The 17,950-nt window shown below is 39.6% G+C and overlaps 1 protein-coding gene across 3 annotated transcripts in view; it reads right to left on the minus strand.

Moving 5' to 3' along the window:
• The window catches only part of HMCN1 (hemicentin 1), a 195,873-nt gene that overhangs the window by 92,179 nt on the left and 85,744 nt on the right, over positions 1 to 17,950 (minus strand). For all 3 annotated transcript variants that reach the window (XM_065649133.1, XM_065649134.1, XM_065649132.1), the window contains exons 12-23: positions 14,840 to 14,981; positions 14,290 to 14,417; positions 13,488 to 13,601; positions 12,113 to 12,271; positions 11,212 to 11,406; positions 10,180 to 10,278; positions 8,784 to 8,911; positions 6,891 to 7,035; positions 5,426 to 5,538; positions 4,245 to 4,404; positions 3,242 to 3,416; positions 1,394 to 1,521 (exon numbers count right to left, since the gene is read on the minus strand). In XM_065649133.1, coding sequence (XP_065505205.1) covers positions 1,394 to 1,521; positions 3,242 to 3,416; positions 4,245 to 4,404; positions 5,426 to 5,538; positions 6,891 to 7,035; positions 8,784 to 8,911; positions 10,180 to 10,278; positions 11,212 to 11,406; positions 12,113 to 12,271; positions 13,488 to 13,601; positions 14,290 to 14,417; positions 14,840 to 14,981 — 1,686 coding nt within the window. The remainder of the gene's footprint in view (positions 1 to 1,393; positions 1,522 to 3,241; positions 3,417 to 4,244; positions 4,405 to 5,425; positions 5,539 to 6,890; positions 7,036 to 8,783; positions 8,912 to 10,179; positions 10,279 to 11,211; positions 11,407 to 12,112; positions 12,272 to 13,487; positions 13,602 to 14,289; positions 14,418 to 14,839; positions 14,982 to 17,950) is intronic.

Raw genomic sequence — 17,950 nt, forward strand, 5'->3', positions numbered from 1 at the left:
AATGATGTACATGTTCATTTTTGAGGGAAATTGTTTTCTGGTTTTGCCATTTAAGAAAATGTCCTTCCTTATTCACTAAAAATCAAATTTCCTCTGATGACTAAGGAAGCAGCCCCGTATGTTCTCTGCATAGGACAGGCTGCATGATACCCTATTGCTTAACTTATTTGAAGAAGCTACATTTCAAATTCTACTGCGTGACTTCTACATGAGTAGTGTAATATTGTTATATTGAGCACTTCTAAGGAACTGTGAGTATTGGCTATTTATATCACAAAACAATTTAAAAGTGTTATGATACAGTTCATTACATTTTCTTTTCGACATTTTAATTTCCTTTCCCAAATCCCTGATCTTTGTATGCTTCCAAACACAAGTTCAGACAAGGACATAAAACATGACTGGAAGAGATTTTGCTGGTCCCAAAGAATAATATAAATCCAATATAACCCTTTATGCCACTCTGTTCCTCTTTCTAAGGTTCATTGACAATAATAAGACCTAAAAAGAATGTTTGAAACAATAACAAGTGCCATTTTTCCAGACTCTCTGTTAATATACAATTATGGATAAACAAAGATGTGCGCTGATATCAGACTTCTCTACACACAGAACCAGACAATAGTCTGGTTTAGCCACCGTAACTGAACTAGCCTGGTCTGAAGGTTTCAGGAATTCGGCAGGAATTCCAATCTGGTACATTTGTGGTACAGCAGAACTATCTATACACCCACAACTATGAGCGATCAGCCTCGTCCGGCTGCTGCGCGCACCCTCCTCTGTGCTCCAGCCTGATCTGGGTGAAGATGTCCCTGCTCATGGCAGGGGTTGGAATGGGTGAGCTGGGAAGGTCCCTTACAGCCCAAACGATCCTGTGATTCTATGATGCAGAGGTGACCGTTACACACTGGTTTCGCTACCACCTGAGCAGGCAAGCTTTTACATTCGCTATCAAAAGAGTTTGGTGGGAACCTGACCCCCAGAAGCCTCAGGCAGCTCTGCTGTTCTCAGCCACCGTTTGCCAACTTAGAGTTGAGAAACCTCTTGCGCAGAGAGCAGCCAAGTGCATTAGAACAAAAGTTTGCAGTTCTAAAAACCCCCCTGGCTGACTTAAAAAGTCAGATGTCATACAGTGCTATAATTCTTCCATGAGTCTAAGTAACACTAAAGGAAGGGGGGTGTGTGTGTGTATATAGATATACATGTATACATATGTGTGTATACAGTGCTTCCTTCCCACATAATCAACAACAACAACTTGTATATTGAAATAATATGATCTGAAAGAATACAGCAATTTAAGGTATATAAGGAAAAGTGTTTGAAAAGCTCTGCATGATGCTAAATTCCACGTGGAAGCTTGCAGATCATTATCCTTTAAGTTAAAACTTACCATGTACACTGAGCTTCACTGACTGAGTCACATTCCCAGCAATATTTGTGGCTACACAGATATACATTCCACTGTCTGAAATTTGTGTCTCACTGATCTTCATTGACCCCGAGGGTAGGAAAGTGTGCCTGGAAAAATAAGCAGCAGGTATGCTGTATAAACATGTATTGAAAGGTGAATGACCTCTACTTATGCATTGCTAATGATTGCTATGAGCTAAAATAACACCATTCTACAGGGCACACCGAGCTGTGCCGCGCTGAGCCGCTGCATTCAGAACATGTAGTAAATAACTAAAATATGAGATCCAAATTACAGAATTTGGTTCTAGTTCCTAACAGAACATATTAAAATCTGTCTTGTTTCTAGAAACAGACAAAAAAAAAATGCTCAGCCCAGGTCCGCAAGTTAAACAACTTTTCATACTATTTCGTCCTGGCAAAAAAGATGTTATGACAGTTAAAGATGGAAGAAGCAGTTCTAAAGAGTATTCTGATTCAAAACCACCAGTTCTGATGTTTATAGAAATTGTCATTATCTATCATTAAATAGTTAACTACACAGTATTAATTTTTACTACAGCTCTGGTCACAATCTTGTAACATATAGTTTTGGTCAGCTAAGCTGAACTCTTCTTATGCAGAAATCAAACTCGAGAGAGATAGAGAAAAAAATGAGGAAGAAAAAATGAGGGCTAAGAACTCACAAGAATCAATTCAAGTCTAGCACTCCAGGTTATAAACAGAATTTAGATGAAGTTGGTAGGGAATTAGTGGTATCATCTGTCTGCCTTTCTCTGGCGCAGTCTAATTAGGACAATGTTAGTATGTGGGTATATTATATATCATATGGTATAATGGTGAATTTTTATATGGCTATATTATATGATCTGATGGTGAATTTTAGGATTGCAATGGCCCAGAGGGATGAATGGAAAGAAACTTGAGTGTATTTCCCTGGGATACGCAAATCTGTCTGATATTATGATTCCTCCTCTGCTACCTGTATCTTTCCAAATTTTTTTTTTTTTTTAATAACCCCAAAACACATGATGCTGGAGTAACCAGTCTCCATTATTTTGTCCACTAACTAGATTTGCTTTCTGACAGAAGCTCCTTCATTTCTGATTTGACTCTTTTGCTTACTGGTCACATTTACATTTCTAGTATCATCTTTGGGTGGTCTCAAGCAATTTTGTTTGGACTAACTCTTTAACTTTTGCTGACATCTGTAAACAATTTTAAGGAACGGGCTTAGCTGGACTTCTGCTACTCTGGCAACTTGGATCTCTCCACAACAGCCATGAACAAGTAGCCTAATTTATCAATGTCTCCTGAGGTAAAATGAGGACAAGTAAGGGACCAAGAATGCAGATTGGTTAGCACATGCAACGTGCTCAACAGACGGACACTCCCACACATTTGTAATCATCTGGAGTCTACTGGCAGCCCACACATTTTACGAACAACAAAAAATGCTCCCCTGAGTATAAACACGAAGTGCGTAAGAAAAGAAAATCAGTTTTTAAACATTTGTAATCAGGCACAGATTTTGTGGGTCACTGGGCACCACCACAGTACAAATATAACAGGATCTCTTTCCCCTTGGCCTCCCGAGGTTGGGTATAACCCGGAACGGAAGCTGTGCCATGACTTGTGGCGTTGGTGTCCCTTGGGAAGAGCCATGCGCTTGCTTCGGAAAGACAGTTTAAAGATCCTGTAAAACAGAGTCCTCACGCAGGACAACCTAATACCTCCTGCCTGATCCCAAGGCAATTAGAAATTAAATACCCTTCCAAAATCTTGAAAGCTAAGATGCAATGTCACTTTTGTTTTCAAACATTGTTACCTTGGAGAGAATGGAGATATGAGCTGCGTTTCTTTGGCCCAGGTAATTATGGGGGGTGGCAAGCTCTTCACTTCACATGGGAGCATGACATCTTCCCCTGCAATCACTGAGATCTCCAGGGGTCTGTCATACGCATTTCCTTCCTCGTCTCCAGGCCTGGATACTCTAGGTTTCACTGTAACAAGGAACGTGTTAAGAAGCTGCAATGAATATACGTATTTGTACAAATGTAACACCACGCACTTGTACTTCAGATTAAACATCTATTTTTTTTTTAATCAGGTATATAACATTACAACCCTATTTTTAATGACATGTCTGCGACAGACAGAAATCCCTGTAATGCAGATGTCCAGTGCCTGTAGCTCAGATACAGGCTGATACCTACATGCAATACCACAGATACCAGCAAGACTGCAATATCTACCCAAAACACTGGGTATAAAAGCAGATCTATGCAGTTCATGCATATGCTGAGCTCTGTATTGCACAGGTAGTTTGCATCCAATACCTGAGCCATGTTACAGTACAGCACCAACACCTACAAGCCATGAAAGCTTTGCAAAGCAAGCAGACACATAAATCGAATTATTTTACAATATTGGGAGATGGTAGGCAGCTCTGCGAATGATGGGATTAAGGGATCTTCCTTCTCATACCAGCAGGAGCTTCTCTACCTATACAGACACTTCCTGTCCAGTTCCATCAAAGACGAAAGAATCCTCATCCAAGAACTCGAGGTAACAGGTATCAGGAGGATTTAAAAGAAATATAGTGGCTGAAGGACAGGCATTTCAGCATCAGGCATTTGTAAAATTGCCTCGTATGCAGATCCAGTGATCCAGGACAACGTCAAAAGCATTAATTAGAGATTAGTTTAAATCCTGTTTGCATAGCGAGTGTCCTAGTTCATAATCCACCTGAGCGGGTTTTGTAGTCCAAATCAGAACTCAACGGGGGAAGACAGACAATGACACTGTATTTGATTTTAGCTCGTACAAACCATAGACAGTCAGCTGGACTTTGCGTGTGGCATAACCAGCAGCATTTGTTGCAGTGCACACGTATTCCCCAGTCTCTTCGCCCCCTGGTGAAACTACATACAGACTTCCATCAGACCCTGCAGAAAATTTCACATCACTGGAAAGAATTACTTCTCCTTTCTGTGGAAAGAAGAAAAAAAATAAAAAGTCCACAGTGTCTGGATCTTCTATAATAAACCAAATTACAATAATCTAATTCAAGAAAAGCAAAAGCTTACAGACATCGAATTTAAAAAGAAAAAAGGAAAATAAAAATTGCTAGTGGCTGTAGCATCACCCCAGCTTACCCCATGGCTGTGATCCATTCATATGAAAACTGCGTTATTTTTACTATAACACTGGGTCAGATTTTTCACTGTGCAATGTGCTCCATGCAGTTCTGTAGACTAAACAATTTGCAGGCAAACTAAACTGAGCAATATTTTAATTCACATTACAGTACTACTTCTATTTTTTATGGCTGAGATGGACAAAATATTTCAAATTAGCCCAGAGGCCTGGTCCCAAAATTCCTTCCATTCAAATTAACTAACTTCAACTAACTTTTCACACTCCTTGAGTGTCACTGTCTAAGTAGTAACAGCAGCAGAAGCACAGGGATTCTTATGCAGAAAACTTGTTACCTTTTACAGATCCTAATTTTTAAAAAAATTTTTAAAAAATCAAGGTTTCAACTGAGTTAATTTTGACATTGGTTTCTTATGTTAAAACATCTTCTCAAGGATGTGACTGAATAGTGACAGACGGTTAACCCCAGAACACCATTATAAGACACGCTTTCCTCAGAGGAGAAAAAAAAAAGCCACCTTGAAGTAAAGCTTCAAAACAAAAAATCTGTGGCAGGTTACCTAGCCTCAAGGTCTCAAGTCATAACAGGAATATGAACAATTTCCAAAGTGTTAAAAACGTAACGATACAGCGATAAGCAAAGCCCGTCCAAAGAACAGAACACTGATCCGTTGGTGGACCACAGCCAGAATGCACTGCTTTAAGAAACCAAAGCACACACGAATAAATAGGGATTTCCAGATCCCTCACAACTTAGGCTTTTGGTCCCATTTCTTGCATATAGGTTTTACGACAACTAAACAATGCGTTCAATTCATCTTTCACCATGAAGAGCTCAAAGATGAGAAATTACCTTGGACCAGACAATAGATGGCTTAGGAACTCCACTGGCTTTGCAGGGTAATGTTACCGGGATTCCTTCAATGGTGCTGAATATCTGCTGGCCATGCTGAATTATAGGCAGAACTAAAAAGAAACGCAAATATTAAAGACATGCAGAAGGTGGTTTTCAAACCATGCCACAGCTCTTTACAATAAAATCCTTATATTCAATTACTTCTTCTACAGGCAGTGGGCTTTGGGAGGTATTCCACATAGCTCATTGCAATGACTTCAGAAAGTCTTTGTCGCGTTACCCTCTGACAACATTTTAGGCTTCACGAAATAAAACTGGGTGTGATTCAACCTATACAGCACCTTCCATGAGAGCGGATTCAGCAATTTTGGTGCTGACTCCATTTCCATCGAAGGACAGTATTTTGAAGGGAGCAGACATGAGAGTGAAGAACTGATCACACTCCAAGCTCATTTAATCTTTGTTATAAATGCTACAAAGTCGTGCTGACTACAGTGATGGTTTCTGCAGGGTCTGACTCTTAGATGAACTTGAATAAAAACACCAGATCACTTCACAAAAATCAGTAACAAGATAACAAGAACCCCCGTTCCCCTACTTAACTGAGCTGGTTTAGAATTTACAACAGAAAAAAAAGGAGATCAGATTTAAGGCTATAACATGAAAAAACAGATCCTTCTAAAAACATACTAATATATTCCTTTCTGTTCTTAAATTCTGAAATACTCCAATAACTAGCGTTGACATGCAAGACCTTATCAGACACTAAGTACTTGCCTGTATTAAAAAATATTAGCTCTTCTTAACATAAAAAGATGCTCCAGCATCTTCAGAGAAAAATAAGTTTCCCATAATTAATTTAACACATGAGAAAATTTCAGGCTGTAAACAATTAAGTCGTGTCTCCACAGAGAATTAATAAAAGTATCTTCAGCTGAAATACAGATGGCTTACCACAACGCTAACACTTTATCTTGCTGTCAGTGTAATTTTTGGTACCTTTTAATTAAAGGGGAAAAAAAAAAGGCAACATTTTGCCAAATTCGTAATTCATTTTAATTCTGATTCTGCCATGAGTTGTGGTTCCTTCTATCAGTTATGAACCCTCAGACAGCACTTTTTGTGGTTTTCCAGTAAATTCCCACTTGTGTCTATTTTGCCAATAAAGCCAGAGATCATGACCGCACAGCCAGCCTTTAGATGTTTACAAACGAGCATCTCCTGTGATCACAAAACGGCGTTATTTTTGTTTCAGTTTCAAAACAGTCTCAATCGCTCCGTTCTTTCCTGTGAAGTGGATCCAAATTCCCACGTTACTTTACGAAGTAACACGATACAAAAGCGGAAATTTGAGAAATTCATGTGACTGTAACAAAAAAGCTCTACTGAGAGCTCCTGTGAGTAAGAAACACGCCCTCATCTTACGCTCAGCACAAAAGCAACAAGACGGTGTGTTCCTTACCGTACACATTCACAGTCGTCGTTTTGTTGCTCGTCCCAGCCACATTACTTGCCATGCAGGTATAATCGCCGCCGTCCTGCAGCCGAACTCTTTCGAGGTGGAGGCTTCCATCACTGCGGATGTTGATGTAGGGATTGGGAACCAGCTGCCAAAAGAGCGATGTAATGTTTTACTGAAGAAAATACTTGTTGATAATATTTACTTTGGGATGCAGGGTGGCTTTACTTGACTGTTTCACATTTTTAAAAATTATATGTTTCTGGAGAATTTTACTAGAGATTTTCCTACTTTCTATCTTTCATAAAAAGCTAATTTTAAGTAAGAATTTTGGTAGCACCTTGGATCTCCTGATAGAGTGAGATTAATATCTGCAAAGGCAACTCTGCTCTAGCACAGCTCAGACAGAACTGTCACTCAGGCTTATAATTGCATACTGAAACAAAAACAAACAGCTGAATTACTTTACTGCGTATTTACTGGCTATTCCAGTAACCCAATTTCATTATAGATCCACTGTTGATGAGTGCAATGACTTGTTCTTCTTCCACAAACAGAGCTTTTACAGTTATCACAATCTTCTAACATGCCATATCCATCAAGTGGAAGAGATCAGCTCTGAAGCATATCGTTGTGGAAGAGAAGAAAACTTAGAACTTTCACCAAAGAGTAATTTTTTAAAAGTTATATACCCTACAGCAAAATCCAATAAATCCATGAGCTCAGCACCACGGACTTGCCTTACAGAAAGGCTGTTAGAATGCAAAATTATTCCAGTTGTGCTGTGCTCAGAAAAAGCTGCATTCTTCTCCAACACTTTCCTTGGAGCGCAGCTTTTGCCGCATGCTTACAATTACAGGGAACTAGCGCTACTCTACGGAGGAATTAGCAACTCAACAAGGAGGATCCTGCCAGTATTTCTCACGGAAGTTACAGCCTGTGCTGCTTGCACTTACACAGTCTAAAGAAAAGGTCAACATTTCCCAGTGATGCAGAAATTAGGCAGAAAACTCTTACAAGCGAAAGGTCAAGCTCTCTGCTTGGTGACAACAAATAAAAATTTTGTTATCATTTTTTAATTACATCTGTGGAGAAAAGGATTTAGTGGGAAATTAGTAAGCAAGATAAAAAGCAGGGCTTCCTAGGGATGCTGAAGTCAGTAATTTGGCTCCTACTAAAGAAGTGAAACTTCCCGCAGACGTATCTGTCTGACACCTAGGCACGGTGTCTACATCACCTTTCTGCCGCACGAGTTATAAATAATACAAATTGGCAACATTAAAGTGTTCTCCAGTGGAAAAGAAACCCCGCACTTTCATGCTCTGAGCAGTGCCCCAGCCAGGGATGCTGACATTTATCTCATCCCATCAGTAACATTGAAAGTCATGATGTTAAAACCCCTATATCTACAGAAATCATCTGGTATCTTTATTTTTAAAAAATAGAGGAAAAGAAATGTTTTTCCGTTACCAGGGTTTAAATTCCAGCACTTTTGCCATTGTGGTGGGATATTCCACTAGCATGCCTATATTCAGGCTGAAATTCAGGAGCTAAAGAGAATGCATAAAACTGCTTTGAAAGTAAGTAAAGTAGAAAATAAAAGGACAATTCACAAACGCTTTGGTTCCAAATTCTTTTCTAGACCTGCACATGCCTCACTACCACCTCCTGTTCCCTGATCTCCCTTCACAGTTCAAAATTTCCGAGTGTGGGCAGCAATCAGAGAGAGGCACAGCTGCCAGGACGTCCCACTTTATTTTGCGCAGGAATAAGCTATAATTTCCCCAGGGAACGGTCGTACTCCCAAATTAAACCAAGTTGTTATCCTGGCTTGGAATGTCAGTTGTAGATTTTTTTTCTGGCAATAAATCTCACAGGAAATAAAGCAGTTCTTACCACCATACTGTTTTTAATCCACCTCCGGTCTGGAATGGGGTTTCCAGCAAGCAGCACACAGGGCAAAGTGAGCTGCTGCCCCTCAATCACATTGGCTGTGGCTGGACTTACTCCAATCAGAGGCATAACTTAAACGAAAGAATTAGAAGCAATTATTGGCAATTTTTATATGTTCATGGCAGGTATTACATCTGAATTTTTATTATGAGTCCTGTTATGAATGCTACTCGCAGCAGCATCAGACAAAGGTCTCCTTGTGCAAGGCACTATACAAATATAGAGTAAGAAACATTTCCTATAATGAAAACTATATCATTTAAATAGAAAGGAAAAAAAAAGCGGTTTAAAAAAAAGTAGCCGTCAACAAACAGCATGAAAGTTCCAACACACTTAATTTTACAACAAAAAATACCAGAGAGACTTCTGGTATCTGAAGTGTATCTGAAAACAAAACAAAACAAAACAAATGAAGGTGTAGGGTAGCACAGAAAAGGAAGCTGGAGGAATACACATAAAATGATCTTAAGACTAAGGAGTGGCAGCAAATAGAAGCATGTTGTCCACCTGAAATTGGATCTGATCCAGCATTTCCCTGAAAACTCATGTTCCCCTGGATACCAAGTTAATATATCATTTTTCCTTACTTAGGCAAAATACCGAAGAATAAAAGTAGCAGGTTTGGTGAGGACAAAAAATAAGTGGTAATTTTCTTTGGGCATAAAATTTTAAGGGATTAGAATAGAGGTCAACAGCCCAGCAGAAAATACTATGTGTGCTGTAAAGAGCCAACAGAAAGCACATGCTCTGTAAATTCATTTTAAGTAATGGGGATTAAACAACACTTTTAAGTAGGTGAAAACATGTTGTCTGTCAAATAGCACTAGCATTACAGATTCCCACCACATGTTTTAAGTTAACGAATGGTTTCTTTGATGACAGATAGACTCCATTCTTATCCTCCAGCAAATGCATACATTCCATAACATTATTTTTCCTTTTATTGCCAATTGTCCAACTGAGATAATAAACAATTGCTTAACAGAACAGCTATTGTCAGAGCTAGACATTTACTGTCTTCTTGGATCACTAAGATTCCTTTCCAGTTGTATCAACATAGCGACCTAAGCAAGTTCCTTTTTTTTTTTAACTTGTATTAAATGGCAGGAACCCTATCATTAGCATTCATCATTATGGTGATTTGCCATTCCTTAATAAATTTACTTAGGAATAAGAAACAGAAAACAGGATAAATCACTTTTTTAAGGTCCACGTTATAAAGTGTAGATGGAACTAATTCAAATTAATGCAGCCAGTGAAAAGACAACGTTCTGCACAGTGAATGGAACTGCTGCTCGTCTTGCCTTTCACAGTCGGCACCGACATTACCCAGCCTTACCCAGTCCGGTTACTGTGACCGTGGCTGGCTGGGACTGAATCTTTCCAAACTGGTTCTCAGCTTCACAGATGTAAGTTCCTTCATCGCTGACCCACAAACCTACAGGTGGGGGAAAAAAAGAGACCAGATTGCAGCATCTCAAGTGATACTGAAAAGTTTGCAATACATGGATACCCTATCATTTTATTTTTCAATTTCAAACTCGCAGTTTTGGCCAGATCATTCCTTTCCATCTGTCCCCAAGTACAGTAGCAATGTCTATATAAGCACCTGAATTAAAAAAGTATTATATACATATATATGATATTTTTCATCACTTTATACATTGCATATACTTAATACACTACATACTAAGGTGCACAAATAATATATGGCAGTATCCTACATATCCACACGTACATATGCTATCATATAGCACATTTACTGTGGAACACTGCTTATTACATACAGCAACGTGTGTCAGTATGTGAACAGATGCCCACATAGTAGTACATAACACACGAGCTATGTACACTAGAGAGGAATTACTTCACCCAAGCTCATTATGTCTAGAAAGGAATAAAAGAGCTAATTAAGAAAAAAGAATAACATCACTTAGTGTAAGGGGACTGAAATGCTTCGAGTAACTGAAATTGCAAAGCCACTCGCAGAATTTCTAGTTATTACCCAAGTTAGGATTTGCCTAAAACAATGAGTTTAGAAAGACTTCCCTCAAAAAAACCCCAAAAAATGAAAATCCATGGCTGCGCAGTATCAACAGAGACGATAAGCCATGTTTACTTAAACAAAGGTATAATCATTTCTATGAAGAAGAGTAAAGCCAATGACAAAACACATCTGAACTCACAGACTCACGGGAAAACGAATTGCTTAACAATAGCAATAAAGTCAGTATCAGATACACAATTTCTAATAAAAATACAGTCATTTTACAAAGTGAACAATTTTATAAAGTAGCATAGTAACTTAAATGCATTGCACATGTCATATTCCCTTCTGGCATCTTTTCTTGAAAAAGTTTAGTCTACCTACTATTAATAGACAGAGCTCCTGATCGGAGTTGGCTGACGGAACTGACTGCAAATGGTCTTGAGAAAAGGGGAGCACCGTTCAGCCGCCTCCATTTAACCTTCGGTTCTGGGTAACCCTGAACGTAGCACGGCAGTGTGATGTTGGAGCCGATATCTGCAGATTCATCACCAGGCTCCTGCGTGAAAACTGGGGGAGCTGGAAAAAAAATATAAAGAAAAAAAAAGGTGTAAGCAGAAAGTGAATTGTGGTTGCAACACAATGTCCCGTTATGCACAATTATTCTTCTAACAACAGATTCCCAGTTCTAGCAACACCTTACAAAAACAACCTCGCATGCTCTGTACTTGCAACAGGGAGCTCAGAAATGGGCTGAACATCTCACAAAAATGAAGATACAGCCACTCCCACCAGACCAACGTGCATACTCAAGTGTTAGCACTGTTAAGTTCCTCGTCTCCTTCAAACAGCGTTGCTCATTGATCCGGAAAGCGTATGTGCCTGACAGGAACACGTGTTCAACAAGACGTGATGTGTCAGGCCACAAGCAGTTTGAAAGAATCAGGAAAAGAGGAGAGGAAGGGCTAAGTTTCAATAACCTTACACAGTAACTTAAGTTAGTTTAGTATACTCTCTACTTGAAAACTATGCTAGGTTCAGGTTCGAACAGTTTCCTTCTCCTCTTCTTCTCTCTTCCTCTTCATAACTTTTATGCTTTGCAAAAGTAAGAGTTGGAGTCCAAACAGGACAAAGATACAACTCCGTGAACACCATCAAAAAGGCGTTTCCAGCACGCACACGGACTCTACATCTAGTTATGAGCAAGGTTCCAATAACCAAGGCACCATTGACCAGATAGACACTAAAATCAGAGTATTCACCCTCTACATTGCAAGCTACTTACAGCCAACATCTAGAGTTATCTTCCCAGAAGCTCTCCCTGCATCATTGGTAGCCACACACGTATAGTCACCAGCATCCAGATCTTGTGTTTCCTGGATCTTCAAAAGACCCCAATGAGTATCAATAATGAGAAACGGTGATGCCCTCAACTCTAAGTCACCTAAGTTCAGACAGAAAAAAAAAGTAGCTGAAATATAACGGAGTATTTACCAAAATTATTCCAACAAAAAAGTGTCCAAGTTGGAGATTAGTTTGCAACGTGACTGTATTCATTTAGCAGATGAGTACTCTGTTTCCACTCAACTGAGTGGAAAAATTCATTACTACGCTAGATACAATCCCTTTTTCTTTATTTGTTTCACGAGAGGAACGCAAACCCAAGTAGCCTTGGACAGAGACCAGCACAAGGACAGCATGCCAGGCTGTAGTTCTGCTTCCCAAATTAGAGACTACATGTGGCAGCCACTTGTCTGCCAGCTCTGTCCCCAGCTGGGAACTCCGCAGAACTTGGAAAACAGCTCTGCTGCCCCTCGAGCTCAGCAGGAGCCACAATACTGGTGTGCAACACTGAGAATTGGCCCACGTGCACTCTTTGGGAGGAGCATCAAAGCCTGCTTTAAAAAATACAAGCCAAGCACTAACCGCAGCGAGTTCAGAAGTAGCTTCCTCTGAGGGAAGGTTATTTGCAAACAGGCAAGAACAGGCTTTGTGCTTCAGAGGTGAAGGACTGGACTGGATAAGCTATCTGTTGGCAATATCTACCAACCGAGATTGCTGGTTTTCCAGAAAATCTGCAGGCAGGTGGCTTATACAACCACGCACCGGCACCAACTGCTTTTTCTGAGAATAAATGTTCAGTCTCGAAATGCGGGATTCTCGCTCCCATTTAAGTCTGTGAAATCTCCTGCAGTTGTGATACCCAATGTCCTCTCTCACTACTTAAGCAACCGTAGCAGATACCTCTGAGATTCAGAAGAAACAAATAATTGCTTTAAATTGTTTTTAAACAAATAATCTTTGGCGTTGCAAAAGAATTCGAGCAAACATCCAATAGGAAAAACAGGACAAAAGTTTTGTGATTTTTGTAGCACATAGCTAAGCATTTTCTGACCAAAAAAAAAAAAAAAGTTAAGCAGGCAAGAGGCTCTGCTTTTTCTTATTAATCATGTAGCAGTATGTTCATACATTGTATTTAAACAAGAGCAAGAATTTATGCCCTAGAGGTCAAGCGCTTTCTCTTCTAGATTTAGAGAATTTCACAGGTCAGTCACTGCTTGAATATTACACATAAAGCTTTTGAGAAAATGAACTCATCTCAGGATCATCATTCTAAGTATCACTGCTTAAGTAAATAAATCAAACACAAATAGGTGTACCTTTAAACCATTTCACTTGAGGATGTGGGATTCCAGTTGTTTTACACTCCATAATAGTTGTGTCTCCAAGAGCAACCAGAATTTCCTTTTGAACTATGGTCAATGTTGGGGCCTCTAAAAAGAAACAATATTGAAAAAATGAGTTTCTCATCCAAAGCACTTTTAAGACATAAACCATTAAATACTCTAATTTGCTCTTGTTATGTGGAAGAATATTTGTATTAAAAGTCAGAGAGCCTTAAAAATCATCCAAGGTGACAGACGAACACTGGGAAGCAGAAAAAGGTGAGTCTGGAATGCCCAGAGCACCTGGACCATACACAGAATATGCGAGAATTTAAGAAAAGAATTGGAAGAGTTTGATCATGTAGAAAGTAAAAAGGTCATAAAGAATTTCAGTCATCTGCTATTAATACAATAATGTAGTGTTTAGAGTACACAATTTGGAGTCTGTGTCCAGCATGCTAAGTGCTCTACAGGAATTTACAGAAACATGATTCCTTCTGCAAAGACTCACTTTAATATCTAAGTTTAGTTGGTGTTTGGTTGGTTGGTTTGTTTTGTTTATTTTTCGTAAAAACAGCGTAAGAAGAAAAAGATTAAGTCCCAGTTGTCACCTAACAATACTGCTCGGATATCAACGGAAAACAAAAGGGACGTTTGTGAGCTGTTCAACATATTTTCTGAGTTTTTCAAAATTTCTACCAGTATGTTCTGTACAGTTCTGCTAATTTGCACAGTTCCTCCCTGATAATGTGTAAGTCTGCCTTTTTACTTCCACTGCCTTGTTTCTTTTACTCACCGATGTACGTAAGGGTGGATGTCTGTTTGTCTGTCCCAGCTGAGTTACTTGCCAAGCAACCGTAAATTCCTGCATCTTTTGGAATTGCCTTTCTGATGATTAAGGTGCCTTCTGGGGTCAGTCTATACCTGGGAACACACAGGGGACCAACCAAAATGATTAAAGAAAAGAGAAAAACTGTTACATCCACACTCCAAACAGTAACAGCAGCAGCAAGACTAGGCTGGTTTATAAACAGTTACTGCTGTTTATTTCTCGTGATACACAACAATATTAGTATTATTATAGCTACTAGAGAATATCGACACGTTTTGTGAAGAACATTTAAATTAATCTTGTAAAAAAACCTTCCAAACAAGAGAACTAAAGTATTTCTATTTTAGGGATAAGCGAATTGAAATTAAAGAGTTATAAAGGCAAAGGTTGAGGTACTATTTCCAAACTCACAGGTTCCTGTGAAAGAAATTGTCAGAATATTTTGGCATCCTTCAAAACCTCTGTCTCGCATAGGGAAAAGACAAAAAGAAACCGAGAAAGCTATAACGCGTACCTGCTCGAACCAATGATAAACATATCATTGTGTGTCCATACTGTTGTTGGCTTTGGATAACCCGTTGCAGAACACCTGATAGACACTTCAGAGCCTTCTGTAAAAGTCTGATCCTTAGGTGAAATGACAACTCTAGGTGGTTCTAGTAAAAAAAATTAAAAATAGCAATTGAAAAGATTCATTTAGAAAACACAGATTATAATAATCACTTTATTCCCATTTTCAAACAGACGCATAGTGAGAAAACAGTCTTAACAAAGATCACATGAATGCTTCCCTACACCTACCTTCATTTAACCCAGCTACCGATCACCAGACACACGTAAATTGCTTCAAAGGTCAGTAACTGCACTAAAATATAATCAGGCTGGTGATAACACATTCTTTTAAGTCTTTTTTACTTATAACATTATTCAAAGAGTTTCTATTTCTCTAGTTAACTGTCTTTTCTCAGAGCCCACTCAGTTCCTCACTTCCTCCAGCACAGTCTACCAATTCCTCAGCATAAAACATGCTTTATAAAACCTTTATAAAAGTTAATAAAATGGGGGTCAGGGTACAGAGACCAAATTAATTCACATGCCGACACAGTTTGCTTTGGTCTGAGATGCAGAATTTGAAGCTCCCAAATGTGGGCACCAATTCTGACAAAAAGCTGCCAGAACTAAGCGAAGTTCACCAACATGATCCACCAAGGTGACAAAACCAGGCTGAAATAAGAAGTAGCAGCGCCAGGTCATCACTTGTAGTAGAAACTACGAGAGCATTAGTGGTTTCATGTGGGTTCAACTTGGACATAATAATTACGTAATAATTAACTTCGAATTTTTAATGCATGCTTAAAACTCAGCGAGGCGACAACACAGAGAATTTTGACAAGTTTGAGTTAAATTTGTGCAGACTCCTCAAAAAGAAAGCCAACGAGCACGAGCCTGCTGGCAGGCCAACAGTAAGAAGATAACCTGAGCGGTGCAAACAAAAGTCACGATGTACGTGCACACACGCCGAAAAAAATTAACAGCAAACTCACACTGCAGCCAACTGAATCTGCAGCGTTAAATGCCAACGGACGATATGGATTTATATCAGCTGTATTTTTTCAAGAAGGGAGATAGGTGAGCTTCACAGAAAACATTCACTTCTAGCCGTCGACAGAATTCCTCAGTAAAAAAGGCCACGAGAACAATTCCCTGTGGCAAGTGGCGCTTTCTTCTGTGGTACCTATGGTTTTGGCTAACTCATAGCAGCAAGAAAAAGATGCACATCGCTTAACAGATGAAAGCACAGCAACTCATAGTACTGACTGCTACTACTTCATCTCAATTAAGGCATCAATCTTCGTCTTGGGAGCTTTGCCTTTTGCTAATCACACACTGCCTGGGGTTTAATACGTATTCCTCTGCAGTTGATCTTTTTACTAGCAACCGTAGAATGAAAAGCCTAAGCCTAACTCTCCCTTTTGGGAGAAGAAAAGGGGCTAAGTATGGGTAATGCAAAGAATGAATCCAGGGCTGCTCCGCATTGCTCGTTTTTATGAGCTTCAGTGGGAATTACACCATCCTATAGACTCGGGTGACATTTGACACGTGGCTTCTAAGGAAAAATGTGTCTAAGAGTCAGTACACCCAATCTGTTTCCGTGTGCCATAATCCATCCAGAACAAGATGTGACGCTATGCAACTTCCAGGTGAACAGCATCGATCCTTCTAGTTCAGTCCAATTCCAAGTGCTACTACAAATTGAAGGGTTAATACCAGGGTATTTTCATCATGATTGCAGGGAGAAAGATTGTTTCTAAGTTCTATGTTGTAACACCGTTTGCTTAAAAAGCTGCTGACTAAAAACCACAGCGTTTCTGGCCTAGAAGAAGAATCTCCCTGCAGAAGATCGCGGTGCTTCTAGGGCAGAAGCGAGGCAGGTTCCGCCTCCTCGCGGGGCAGAAACGCGGTTGAGTCAGCAGGTTTTTAGGCAAGTTGCACTACAACACAGAACTTCAAAAATAACCTTCCTCCCCATGATCTCACCAGAGGGGATTAGTGACGGATAGAAAAGGAGATAATGACGAATTAAATGGTTTTCAAATGCTCAAACATCAAACTAAGAATGAGGATAAGAACAGCAGGAGATCTCTTCACCTTTTACACGGAAGGGTTTAGCAAGAACAGTGAAGGTTTGGGAAGTGCAGGCTGGCAGGTCTATCGATATTATCAATCAAGTCACAGTCTGCTGGCTTTAACAAGGTGTCTGTGCCCCTGCAGGTCCAACTTCACTTCATAACGTGGATTAATTACAATAAACTACAGCCACAAGGCAGGGGAGTACATAACGGTACATAACAGTGCCATGGGTATCGTCTGCCACAATCACACTTACTACAGAACAAAGTGTCCTGTAATATGTCTTACTGACTCAGAGAGCAAGGTTCTTGAGGAAAGCATAAGTAGTTTTGAAATATAATTAGTAGTAACATCAGCATACAAGTCATGGGCATAACTTTGGTTTAAACGTTTTACTATGCTTTTATCTAACATATTTGCACTGTGTTTTGTGTTTGAGTTCCATGAATACTTCACATCTGTGTGTGTTTCATGCAAACTTATCCACACATCCCTACTGAGCACATAAAATCACTTTTTCAAAGAGCAATGTAATTGCTGTTTTGAGGAAGGCTTTTGATGCAATGTGGCACCTGGCGCTCTGGGGAGCAAAATTATTATTGCCAAGACTCCAGGACTCTGTTTCCAAGCACTAACTAGACGTGTGAGCTTGTAAAGGATGTAAGTATATGCAAAACCACACAGCTACACTGCCAAAGACAAGGAATAAATTAAATAATAAACAGCAACTGATTTGCACACAGTTGCAAAATTGCAAACACAGATGCATATGGTGCCTTATTTCTTAAATTTACAGCCATTAGCCTTCTCCAAGTTCATTAACTTTTCACTGGTACAGTAGATTTAATAAAGAGCTTCAGGGTCCGAGAAGTCCCTCCTGTGTTTCGTAAGAGCTCCGAAATCTCTGAGCTCCCAGCGGAACGGCACCAGAAGGCAGAGCCATAGTTCCACAAGCACAAGGATTCAATCCACAGCAGAGGGTACAAGGAGAGGC

This window comes from Caloenas nicobarica, chromosome 20 (genome assembly GCF_036013445.1).
Source record: "Caloenas nicobarica isolate bCalNic1 chromosome 20, bCalNic1.hap1, whole genome shotgun sequence".
In the NCBI taxonomy this organism is placed as follows: Eukaryota; Metazoa; Chordata; class Aves; order Columbiformes; family Columbidae; genus Caloenas; species Caloenas nicobarica.